This window comes from Emiliania huxleyi, assembly GCF_000372725.1.
Source record: "Emiliania huxleyi CCMP1516 unplaced genomic scaffold EMIHUscaffold_465, whole genome shotgun sequence".
NCBI classification, from domain to species: domain Eukaryota; phylum Haptophyta; order Isochrysidales; family Noelaerhabdaceae; genus Emiliania; species Emiliania huxleyi.
This window is the reverse complement of record NW_005198500.1, coordinates 41923-53662: the sequence shown is the minus strand read 5'-3', so window position 1 is coordinate 53662 and position 11740 is coordinate 41923. Positions and strand designations below refer to the sequence as shown.

Below are 11740 nucleotides of genomic sequence, written 5' to 3'. Positions count from 1 at the left end.
CACACACACACACACACACACACACACACACACACACACACACAGCATACCCAAACACACTCGCCGCAGGTGCTCGGCGTCGGCGGCGTCTTCCTGATGTCCGTGCTTGGCTACTCGTGCTTTTGCCTGCGCCAGGCCCACCCCCTGTCCCCCGCCGTACCCGCCCGAGCACGCGCCTCTTCCGCCTCCGCCCTCACCTCCGCCCTCTCCCTACCGCCCTCACCGCCGCCCTACCCTCCCGGCACGGCCCCAACCCCGCCCCCCCTCTCCCCCGCCGCACCCACCCGAGCACGCGCCTCTTCCGCCTCGTCGCTCAGTTTGACGTGGGCGTCTTTATGCGGATGCGGCTGCGAGACGAGAGCGACGACATGCGGGGCTCCACGCACGCGGAGAAGCTGCCGCCCGCTCGGTCGGCGCACTCTGCGCACGTGCGGCTCGACGAGGATGAGCCGGTGGAGCTGGTGGAGGAGCCGCCCGAGGAGCCGCCGAGGAAGCAACCTCAGGCGCCACCGCGGGCGAGGAAGCCTCCCGCCCCCTCGGTGCCCGAGCCCGCGGCTAGGCTCAACCCACGACAGCGGGCGGCGCGGGCGCCTCCCGCCCCCTCGGTGCCCGAGCCCGCGGCTAGGCTCAACCCACGACAGCGGGCGGCGCGGGCGCAGGCCCAGCAGGTGTCGCGATCGCATCACCTGCAGGCGGGCGTCGTGCTCGATGACGATAGGGATGAGGACCAAGACTGGGAGGACATGGCGACTGGCTCGACAACGCCGTCGCCGCCCTTCTCCCGATCGCCGGCGCGGGCCGAACGAGCGCACTCCCCGGTGTTCGAGTTTTAGCGGGCATTGTATCTCTGTGCCAGCGCGGGGAGGCCACTGTGGGGCGTGCGGGGGCGGCGACGCCTCGGTGGGCTACCGGGTGACATCGTGATGATGGAGAGCGCGCACGCACTTGGTGTATTGTGTATACGATTGGATGTTGGATCTGAAGCCTCTTTCCCACACTTCACCTCGGCAAGCAGGGTCATGACTCATGTTGAGAGAAGATTGAACGAGAGATAACCAACGCCAACGCTGCGATTAATCATCTGTGAGCTCGACTACGTCTAGCTCGGCAGCCTTGCGGCTATGGGCTGCTACACCTAGACCTACTCCTGTTCCACCCCTCAGCAGGCCAAAACGATGCTGCATGCCGATCCAAGCCCCCTCGGCCTTCTCAACCTCGGGCGACTCTGCCGCGGGTGCGGCCGGCTCGACCCGTCTACCGCCTTTTCGCGCCAGGCAGCACTGGGCACAAGAAAGCAGCGAGGTTGTGAACGGCACTCTCTGCATTCCCCTGCTTTGCGGTTGTGCGCCCATGCCGCGCAAGACATGGCGCAAGCTGACCTTGCGGTGCTGCTGCGACGGGTACAGCGGCACGGCGAGCGTGTCGAAGAGCTTGTACGGTGGCTGCTGCAGCACCTGAGGTGTTTGCTGGAAAAATTGCCTGAAGGCAACGCCGCCGCTTGCAGGGTCCTGCTCGGCGACGGGAGCGATGGCGATCCGCCGGTCCATTGCCGTTTGCACGATGCGCGCGACGGTGCCGGACGGGTCAAGAAAGGTCTTCTCGTTCAGGTAAAGCAGCAATACGGCGCGCCCCTGGAGCGGTGCGGGTGCGTTGGCTTCCTTGAGCACCTCTGAAGCCTCGCGGATCACAACCACGTCCGGAGAGTCCGGTGCGGCCGTGGTCGAGCTATGCCCCTCCGCCGCTGCCGCCTTCACCTCCGTCGCCACGTCATGCGCGCCCTCGTTCTCGCGACATACCAGGATGGTGACGAGACCAGTAAACCCGTGCGATCCGATTTCGCCTGGCACCGTGACGCCCGACGCGAGCTCGTTGAGATGCAGCGAATAGTACGGACTTTGGCGCAGCATGCGCAGCGCAACCTCCTTGAGCGACTCGAGCTGAAAGTCGTGCACTCGCACCCACGTAGCGCACAATCGGCGCCGATGGTGACAATGCGGGTGCTGTCGGGCGAGAAAGCTGCCGAGGCCGATCCGCCATTGGTTTGAGTGGATCCGCCGTAGGCGTGAGTTCTCTCCAGCAAGGGCGACGACAGGTCAGAGGAGCTCCACACTCGCAGCGCCTGGTCCTCGCCGGAGGTGACGATGCGGATGCCGTCAGGCGAGAATGCGACCGAATAGATGGTGTTGCTATGTGCGTTCTGCTTGTTCAGTAGGGGGCTCAGGTCTGAGGAGTGACATACTCGCAGGGATAAGTCGGAGGAGACCGTGGCGATGCGTGCACTGTCGGGAGACCAAGCGACGGAGTTAATGACATCGCTGTGTGCGGCGGTGCTCTCGACGAGGGGCGACGTCAGGTCCGAAGCGGCATTCCACACGCGCAGCGACCCGAACGCCATCGTATCGAACGATGCCGTCGCGAGGCGAGTGCCGTCGGGAGAGAAGGCGGCTGAGGTGACGGCCCTGTAGTTATCGTGTGCGTTGAGCCTCTCTAGCAGAGGCGACGTCAGGTCCGAAGCGACGTCCCACACACGCAACGCCCAATCGTTGCCGACCGTGGCGATGCGGCTGCCATCGGGCGAGTAGGCCACCGAGTAGATGTAACTGCTGTGAGCGTTGAGCCTCTCCAGAGGTGTCGACAGGTCCGAAGCGGCGTCCCACAGGCGTAGCGCCCCGTCTACGCCGCCCGTGGCTATGCGGGTGCCATCGGGCGAGAAAGTGACCGAGTAAATGCTGCCGCTGTGTGCGTTAACTTTCTCCAGCAGCGGCGTCGACAGGTCCGAGGCGGCGTCCCACACGCGCAGCGCAGAGTCGCCGCCGACCGTGGCGAGGCGGGTGGCGTCGGGTGAGAACGCAACATACACACGCGCGCAGCTCGAGGCTCCTCCCGTTTGGGGGATATGCGCATCGATCCTTTCAAGCACCAGATCAATCGCGATCTCGTTTGATGCGTCGATGGCGCCACCGTACGCGGTACCGTCGAGCGACACCACACTCGAGTCCTCGATCGAGGACTCAGTCACGAGCAACGACCCGCCGTGGCGCACCTTGACCGCCCCGCCACTCGCCTGCTTGCCACCATCAACAAGGTGCACGTGATCGAGCTCCAGCGTGCCGCCAAAGGCGACATCAAAGTGTCGAGAGCAGCCACTGGCGTTGAGAGATGCGCCGACGCCCGTGCTTCGCAGCGTCACGTGTGCGAGATGCACGCGCAGCTGCGAGCAGGCGGTCCAGGTGAAGAGAGACCCCTCTGGCAGCTCAACGACGAGGGCACCAGGCTTGCCGGATTGGCTGTTGATGAGGTTGCGGAGGCTGGTGAAGTCATTGGCGGCGAAGGTTGGCGGCGGTGCTGACGGTGGCGATGGTGGCAGTGAGGGCGGCGGCAACGGTGGCAGAGAGGGCGGGTGTTGCGGCGGAGACGGCGGTTGTTGCGGCGGCGGCAGAGACGGCGTTTGTAGCGGTGGTGCCGGAGACGGCGGAGGCGCCGGCGGAGAGAGCAAAATGCAGGCGAGTAGTGTCACAGTCGCCATTGCTCGGTGGGGCACATTTTTGGGTGCACCGCCCCCCGCGCCGGGAAACGGCGCTAACATGTCCGGCGGGCATTTTCCTTTTATTGGTATCTCTCTTTCACGCGTCGAGCAGTCTCTCTCGCCTGCGCACCCACCCACCCACACTCAGTCAGTAACGAGGTTCGCGGGGCGAGAGTGACGCACGCTCTTCCCGCCCGACCTCGCACAAGCACCAGACCTCAACGATGTCTACTGCTTGACATCCACAACCATTCGCTTGTCGAGTGCCAGCCGCACCACCAGCGTCGCCGCCGTCGCCTCCGCAGCCGCAATGATCTTGGCTGGCCCTCGCCGCATCATGCACTTTGCCCGTGTCGTCGGCCACTCACTGGTGGTGGCGACAGCGAGGAGCATCGCGTGCAGGTCGCACACGCAAGGGTGTACCGCTGCATCGCTGTAGCCCGTGTGGTGCGCGAGCTCATTTGTCCAAGGTTCCTCGCAGTGCGTCAACACGCGCGCGAGGCAAACGGCGGCGGCGGCGATTGTCGAGGGCAGAGCCGAGAGCATCTTGTACTCTCCCAGCGTGAGCTCGGCGAGGTAGCCCGAGATGTGCCCCGCGTCGCTGCGCGGCGCAACGCCGGCGACCTTGCAGAACTGGCTCAGGAAGACGAGAGAGGAGGGCGTGGTCAGCTTGAACTCGAGCGACGTGAGCATGAACCGCTCAGTCACGCGTATCTGTTTGGCCGAGAACTCGCCGCGCGTAAGCCGGGCGAACTCGCTGCAGCAGGGCTCGTACTCCACCTCCTCGTACTTTGCCGCGATCATGAGGGCTGCGACGCCGACCAGCTGCAGTTGTGGGTGAAGCACCCGCTTCCGCTCGAGGAAACGGTCGATCAGGTTCACCGTCAGGTGGAGCGTTTCGTCTTCGAACTTGTAAGCGTAGCACGCGTGCACGAGCCAGTCAACCAGGAGGAAGCGCATCTTTGCCGTGATGTTGGGCTGTCGTGCCAGGTAAGCTGTGTCAGCAACGCGGTTGACGCCTTCAATCTCTCTGTAGTGGCGGTGGATCTCCTCGAGGTACGGCACGAGCGAGTCGTTCACGTCGGCGGCACGGGCCTTGCTCGGAGCTGGCGCCGCGTCGTGTGCCGCGGCGAGGGCTGTCTGGAGGGTGCAACCCTGGACTGCGGCCGCGCTGTGCCGAGAGTGGCGTGCGCCCGCGTTGAGGGTGTTGGGCTGCAGCACACCCAAGCGCTCCAACGCCGCAGGGTCGCGGCGAGCGGGAGGCGTCGCCAGCAGGGCCGGCGGTGGCTCGCGGCTGACGGTTCGAAGGGTGCAGAAGATGCTGTGGCCGCGATTTCCCGCGAACCTCAGCGCGATGCCCTCCTTCCCGTGCCGCATCCGAATCGGGCCTGTCACCTCGCCGACCTCGCCGTGCATCACGAGGGCTTCGCTCGGGCCGATGTAGTAGAGATGGCTGCCGAGACGAAGGTCGCCAGGCAGCGGCGGCGGTGGCACTCGGCTCAGCTCGGTGACCAGGACGTTGACGGCACGTTGGTTGCCGCAAAAGGCGACGGCGAGCCTCTTGCCCTGGCACTGACTGACCACCTCGCCTCGCGCGCCGTGGACGACGCTGTCGCCGTCGTGGAAGGTGTAGGTTTCGCCGAGGAAGCTGACCCAGCAACCAACGTCGAGCTCCATATCGTTGATTTTCGTCGTGCTGCGCCTGCGCATGCGGTACTGCACTCCCCCCCTCGCTTTTGCAAAATCCTGCAAAGGTGGGGACGTGTCTGTCCTCGACCCAGCCCTAGCTTGGGATGTCCGTTGTATTTATTTATTTATTACTGCACTACTAATATAAGTTATAAAAGTCACGCACACGCACAAGTGCTCCAAGTGCGTCGGTGCGCCCCGCACCCCTAACGCGCGCGCGTAGCGCGCGCTAGGGGTGCCGCCGGCACCCCTAAGCGGCGCGCAGCGCCGCCGCACCCCTAAAACGCGCGCGCAGCGCGCCAGGCGCCGCAGCCTTGCGCCCGCAGATGCCAGATCGGTCCGCAGAGTGCGCTTCTTAGCTCCCCGGCCCTGGATGTGAAGCTACCGCTGACTGCACTCCATGTGCTCCAAGTGCTACCGGACAGACCCACTTCTCCCACCCCTCGCTTGTCGTGTCCGTTATATTTATTATAGACCCAGGGGGCGGCAGGGTCCAGAGGGACACGCGCCGCCGCTGCGAGCCCGGCTGGGAGAGCCGCCGCTCCACGACCCCGCAGAGCCGCTGTGAGCCGCCGCGCCACAACCCAACCCACACCGCCTCCGCGATGCGGCTTAGACGCGACGAATACCACCTTTGCTCCCCCAAGAGACGCTGCAGGCGCCCGGGCCCTTGCTCTCTCGGGCCGCCGTGGCGCGGATCTCCTCACGCCTGGGCGGCGTTGCGCAGGTACGCCTCAATCTTGTCCGGGTCCTTGACGCCGTCCGTCTCGATGCCGCTGGAGACGTCGACGCACCACGGCCCGACCTGCCGCACCGCCGCGCCCACGTTGTCCGGCGTCAGCCCTCCGGCGAGGATGAAGGGCGTCCGCCGCTGCACCTCCTCGCCAATCGACCAGTCAAACGTCTTGCCCGTGCCGCCGCCCTTGGAGTCGAGGAGGACGGCGGCGGCGAGCCCGCCCTGGATCTGGGAGCAGACCTGCTCGGCGGTGAGCGCCGGGCCCATGTGCACCACTCGGACCGCCGGCCGCGCCAGCTCCGCCGCCACCGCCCACCCTTCGTTGCCGTGCAGCTGGACGAGGTCAAGCCCGGCGGCCTGAGGGGCGGGGGCGGTGGGAGTGGCTCGCGGACAGAGGCTCGGGCGGGGGCGAGGGCGAAGGAGGCGGAGGGAGGGGCGACCACCTCGGCGGCGGCGTTCATCTCGTCCGCGCTCGCGTCGACAAACACCCCCACGACCAGCGGGCCCGCCTGCGCGCAGGCGCGCCGCAGCAGGCCGCTCCAGCCCTGCAGCCACTGCCTGGTCTCGCGCGCCTCGTCCGCGCCCTGGTCCGGCGCCGGCGCGGCGCGCTGCGGGAAGCGGGGCAGCGCCCACCCCTTCGGCCGCGGCCGCGCCTCGCGCACCGCCGCCACGATGGCCGCCGCCTCGCCGACGCTCACCTGCCGCTTGGACGGCGCGAGAATCACGCCGATGAGGTCGGCGCCGGCCTTGGCGGCGGCGGCGGCGGTCTCGGCGTCGCGCACGCCGCAGACCTTGCAGAGCGCGCGCGGCGGCGGCAGGCCGAGCAGCTCCCGCGCCAGCCCCGCCGGCGAGTCGGCGCGCATCAGAGACTCGCCGACGAGGACGCCGCACGCTCCGACGTCAGCGAGGGCGGTGACGTCGGAGCGAGTCGCAACGCCGGAGAGGGCAAGGAGGCGCACGCTCGAGCCTGCGGGGCGGGCGGACGACCCGCGCGTGAGGCGGCCGGCGCACCTCTCGCTCGCTCTCTCTCCCGCCGGCCGCGCGGCTCTTCTCACCGCTCGGCACGAGCGCAGCGCAGCGGGAGGTGGTCGTCATGTCCACCTCGAAGGTGTGGAGGTTGCGGTTGTTGACGCCGATCACCCGCGCGCCCGCGTCGAGCGCCACCCGCATCTCGCCCTCGTTGGCCGCCTCGACCAGGGGCTCCATGCCGAGGCTGCGAGAGAAGGCCATGAGCGACGACAGCTCTGCGGCCGAGAGCGCGGCGACGATGAGGAGCGCGGTGTCGGCGCCGTGCGCGCGCGCCTCGAGCAGCTGGTACTCGTCGACGATGAAGTCCTTGCGCAGCACGCACACCTCCTCGCCCAGCCCGCCCGCGACGAGCGCCGCGCGCACGCGAGCGAGGTCGTCGAGCGAGCCCTTGAACCACGACGGCTCGGTGAGCACAGAGATGGTGCAGGCGCCAGCGAGCGCGTAGGTGAGGCCCTGCTGCGCCGCGTCGGTGTGCGGCGCGATGTCGCCCTTGCTCGGGCTCGCGCGCTTCATCTCTGCAAGCAGCGCCATCGGGCCGCTCTTGCTGAGCACAGCCGCAAAGTCGTTCGGCGGAGCCGCCGCGGCGACGCGGGCGCGCAGCGCCTCGGCAGCCACCCGCGTCTTGGCCTCGGCGACGTCGAGCCGCCGCTGCTTGACGATCATCTCTAGCTTGCTCATTGCTTGCGACGCGAAGCAACCACACGGCGGGGACCACAGCCGCAACCGATATCTGGGTTTTGCTCCACATGACGGATGGGCGTGTCGTATCCACGTTTCAGTGTCGCATGTTACTTCCTGTCGTCTGTTGTGTTGTTGTGCCCTTGTTTGTGTCCTTGGCACCGTGGGTGCTGGGGGGGCGACAGGGAGAATGTGGCCCTGAGTTATGTGTACGCCAACTCACTCAGGGTGTGTGTGTGTCTTGTGAGCCTGTTTTTGTGTCTGTGTGTCGCTCGTGCGTGCCGTCATCATCTGTCCAGCGTCCACCCATACCGCGTTGGTGTCCAGTCCGAGCCTGGCTGTTCTTCACCTTCCTACATACATGCATACATCAGTGTCGTGTCTTGTGGTTCTGTTCCTTCCTGTCGCTCGGTCGCTCCTGTGTGTGACCGTCACCGCCCGTCCTGCTGTGTTTCGCCTTCGACACATACTCGAGCACATACTCCCAGCCTACTGTGTGAATTCGCGGAGCGAAGAAAATTTTATACGGAATACGTCGCTTTTTGGAAAGTTTTTGGAATACGTTGGAATACGCACGTATTCCACCCCCCCCCCCCCCGCAGCGCTGAAATTAAAGAAAACGAACGCCCGTTCCAGGAACCGTCCTCGAGATCGCGACCAACTATGCAAAGCCGCCTCGGACTCCAGCAGACCCCCAAGCCCGCCGGCGGCGCCGGCGCCACCCCGCGCGTGCGTGCGCGCCGCGCCGAAGTCCGCGCCCAAGCGCGATGGCCCACTCTGGCGCTCAGTTAAGGTGATCTCTGGTCCGTCTACGGGGCAATCAAGACGACGGCGCGCGGGCAGATGGGTCACGCCGTCGCCGACAAGCGCGTCTACTGCCACGAGGCGCTCCACCTCAAGGGCAAGCTTCAGACCGCCGGCTACAAGCAGGCGGTCGAGAAGTGGGACACCGACTCCGACTCGGACAGCTCGGACGAGGAGGACCTCAAGATGTGAGGCAAGCGCGGCGGCGGCAGGGGCGGTGTGGGGGGATGGGCGGTGGGGACGCTGCTGTGAGCACGTCGGACGCCACGCGCGGGACCTCCTTACGGTGCGCGCCGCGCACGCGCGCGCGGCTCGCACGCGCGCGTGCGCGTACAGTCTTATAGCTTATACACAGTCGGCACGCGCGTTCCGCGCGTGCCCCGCTGAATACAAATACTACCCATTCTAGAGCTGTTTTGGAATACGTGGAATACGTATTCACACAGTAGGACTCCCAGAGAGGTAGGTAGGTGGAGCTTGGTTGGCTTTGGGAGAGAGAGAGAGAGTTGCTTGTGCGTGGTTGGAGGCCCAAAAGGGCCCTGCAATTTGCAGGTCGCCTTTTTCCGCGGCAGGCCCTGGGGATAGCGGATAGGTACGGAGGGAGGGTGTAGAGGATGTAGAGTGTAGAGCGCTGTAGAGCTGTAGAGATGTAGAGCGCTCCCTGGAGCGCTGTAGAGCTATACATCCGCGGCACCGCGGGACGATCTGAGTCCGATGTAGAGCGATGTAGAGCGCGATTTTGCTGTAGAGTTGGTTGTAGAGGCTCTACAGCCAAACCGCCGGGAAGTCAGTGACTCAAAGAGGTCGAGCCGCGCTAATGCGTAATGGGGTGTCTCCGAGCTTGCTGGAGCTCTGATGGACGGCCCTCGCTGACTTATCCCTGACACACAGAGAGTCACTCTGACGGCACACAACACCCTATAACTGCGTCATGACCAGCCTGCCATGCGTCGCCGGTGCCGGGCGGTGGACTGTCGGCTGCGAGGACGGTCGCATTTGCGCGAGGCGAGGCGAGCATTCAGGCGCGTTGCAAGGCCTCGAGGCCTCGACAGGCCTCGACAGGCCTCGACAGGCCTCGACAGGCCTCGATCCAAATTCGGGTCGGAGCGTAGCGGAGTGGGACCCGAGTTTGAAAAGGGCGACGGACGCTTGCGTACTAGCCTCCAACAACGCCTCCCCGGCGCAGTCGCGCAGAGGGGCCCCCGGAGGGATGCTCAACCGCCCCACGCCACGCCGCTTGCGGCGGTCCTAATTCCAGCTCGAAGGCGTTACTTCTTAGGTAGGTAGGTAGAAAGGTGAAGAACAGCCAGGTTCGGACTGACACACTCAGGGACTTCTTATTTTTATCAAAAAGAAATCTTCCTCGGTCTGGCGAGCAGCGGAGGCCACTGACACCGCTCCGCTCTGGCAAGCATTGAGCTGAGGACTTCATGAACAAGCAGCCCGCCGCTCGAAGACACTCTGCCCGCATCGCATCGCGCGTCCCTGCGCCTGCTCCCGGGCCTGCCGCCGCTGCCGCCGCCGCTGCGGCGGCAAAGCGCAGCCAGCTTCCGCCCGCCGCGAGCTCGCGCTCAAAGAGCTTGCTGCTCCGGCTGCTCGACCGGCAAATTGACGCGCGAGCCATCCGCTCCTTTGAGAAGCGCAGCGTGCAGCAGCGCTTCTCGAATTTCAACGAGCGGGTCAAGTGCGACCTCTTTGCGCCCCCGAGCGGGAGTGAGCAGACGCCGCACGGCGTCGAGCACCTGCGCGAGCGGCGGACTTGCGTGCTCGAGCTCGTCGTGGCGGGCGGCCTCATCTTTGGGCTCGCCGACTCGGGCATCTGCTGCGGCTTTGACATGGACAGTGGCCGGCGAGTCGTGACGCTGAACGCATCGTCGCAAGAGGCGCGGGCGGGGCAGCGGCGTACCGCGCCTCGGCCTGCCCGCCCACACGCGCGGACGTCGGTCGCGTAGGTGATCCGCTCCTTGTTTCACAACAAGTCGAACAGCACGCTCATCATCGTCTCTGTCTGGGCGGCCGACGAGTACTCCTCGCTCCGCTGCCGCGCCTGCTCCCTGGAGGACCTCGCCTCGGGCAGCGCGGCGCGCCGCCCCTCGCACCACCTCCGCCCCCCTCTCCACCCTCCACACCGCGGGCCGACGCCGACCCGACGCTCCTCCGCCCCGCCTCCTCCGCCCTGCCTCGGGCGCCCCCCCCCCCCCCCCCCAGCTCACGCCCTGAGCTCAATCACCCTCGCGCCGCGACAGAGGCTCGGCCTCTCGCGCAGGAGTTCCGCGAGAGCGACCGCCGCCGGCCAGACCCGCACGCCTCCCATAACCAGCTGGCTGCGCAGCGTGAGCCCACAGCTCTCAAACGTGCTGGTCGACGCTGCTGCTGGAGCCATGTCGGGCGAGCACTTCTCGGGAGAGCACTGAGCAGCGTCGCTGTTGACGACCGACGCCGCGGATCGCAGCATCCCCTGGAGTTTCAGTCGGAGGGCGTCGATGTCGCCAAAACCGGCGTCGTCGAGGATCGGCATCGGTGCCGACATGGAAGTAGAGCTCTCGCAGCAGATGGTTTCTTCAGTGTTGGGTCCATTATGGCAATCCAGAGCGAAGGATAAACGGGAGCCGGCTTGTTTCTTTCGTTTCGAAACGCTGCCATTTGTTGTTCCATTCCGAGCCAGTCTGCTGTGAGAGGGGCTTGAGAAGTCTTTGGAAAGCTTCCTGGTAAGTTTATGCAAATTGTTTACTCGCCCCCGGGGTCAACGCGCCGTTTTGGGCGCACTTGATCGATCACAGCTGCGACCTGTACGCACGCACATCCGCACGCGCACACAAACACACAGGCACGCCAGCAACGCAACACAGACAGGGGATGTTTCACCTCTTGTTGCCGCTCGTCACACAGTGTCCACTTTCGTCGAGAGTATTCCGTGACCCGCATCTGTCCTTTGCGCACGGCGGACGAGCCGACTTCCGTGGACGCAACGGTGAGGAGAAACAACTGAATAGACACGAGCGCTTCGGCTGGTCACATGACTGACTTTCTGACATAGGTACTCTTTACAATTTTCTCTCCGCGCCTGGTCTCTCGGTCAACGTCAAAACAGAGGATGCTGTCTTCTCTTTGCGAGAAGGCAGGCTGACTGTGCACGGCTCGTTCATTACGGAAGCACACGTGACTGCGCGTATGGGTAGGACGCTCCTCGAGAGCTCTTTCTTCGCTCGAGAGCTCAACGAAGGCAACTGGGGCTGGCAGGTTATCAATGGATCCTGCGGGAAGCGCCGCTTCAAGTT

The 11740-nt window shown here is 65.5% G+C and overlaps 7 protein-coding genes across 7 annotated transcripts in view; 4 read left to right on the top strand and 3 right to left on the bottom strand.

Annotated features, from left to right (window-relative positions):
- The first annotated feature begins 69 nt into the window (after positions 1-69).
- Positions 70-976, top strand: EMIHUDRAFT_445533 (hypothetical protein). The gene is made up of 2 exons (XM_005768211.1): positions 70-156; positions 318-976. Exons 1-2 carry the CDS (start codon positions 97-99, stop codon positions 831-833), a joined length of 576 nt encoding a protein of 191 aa, XP_005768268.1. The 5' UTR covers positions 70-96; the 3' UTR covers positions 834-976.
- Positions 977-1024: 48 nt separating this feature from the next.
- On the bottom strand, positions 1025-3543 carry EMIHUDRAFT_245558 (hypothetical protein; the record flags this gene model as incomplete). Its single annotated transcript, XM_005768210.1, has 4 exons — positions 1025-1081; positions 1380-1922; positions 2921-3308; positions 3518-3543. The coding sequence occupies 4 exons, from the start codon at positions 3541-3543 to the stop codon at positions 1025-1027; spliced, it is 1014 nt and encodes a 337-aa protein (XP_005768267.1).
- A 394-nt stretch (positions 3544-3937) lies between these two features.
- Positions 3938-4510, bottom strand: EMIHUDRAFT_55358 (hypothetical protein; the record flags this gene model as incomplete). Its single annotated transcript, XM_005768209.1, has 1 exon — positions 3938-4510. A coding segment is annotated over one exon (573 nt), but the record flags the coding sequence as incomplete, so codon positions are not given.
- Positions 4511-5918: 1408 nt separating this feature from the next.
- Positions 5919-7658, bottom strand: EMIHUDRAFT_245556 (hypothetical protein; the record flags this gene model as incomplete). The annotated part of the gene is made up of 3 exons (XM_005768208.1): positions 5919-6284; positions 6440-6918; positions 7007-7658. 3 exons carry the CDS (start codon positions 7656-7658, stop codon positions 5919-5921), a joined length of 1497 nt encoding a protein of 498 aa, XP_005768265.1.
- Positions 7659-9393: 1735 nt separating this feature from the next.
- EMIHUDRAFT_245554 (hypothetical protein) lies at positions 9394-9714 on the top strand (the record flags this gene model as incomplete). The annotated part of the gene is made up of 1 exon (XM_005768207.1): positions 9394-9714. One exon carries the CDS (start codon positions 9394-9396, stop codon positions 9712-9714), a length of 321 nt encoding a protein of 106 aa, XP_005768264.1.
- A 178-nt stretch (positions 9715-9892) lies between these two features.
- Positions 9893-10414, top strand: EMIHUDRAFT_245553 (hypothetical protein; the record flags this gene model as incomplete). The annotated part of the gene is made up of 1 exon (XM_005768206.1): positions 9893-10414. The coding sequence occupies one exon, from the start codon at positions 9893-9895 to the stop codon at positions 10412-10414; it is 522 nt and encodes a 173-aa protein (XP_005768263.1).
- Positions 10415-11633: 1219 nt separating this feature from the next.
- The window catches only part of EMIHUDRAFT_245551 (hypothetical protein), a gene marked incomplete at both ends in the record, with an annotated part of 1220 nt that continues 1113 nt past the window's right edge, over positions 11634-11740 (top strand). The window contains one exon of the mRNA XM_005768205.1: positions 11634-11702. Within this exon, the coding sequence (XP_005768262.1) occupies positions 11634-11702 (69 nt within the window). The remainder of the gene's footprint in view (positions 11703-11740) is intronic.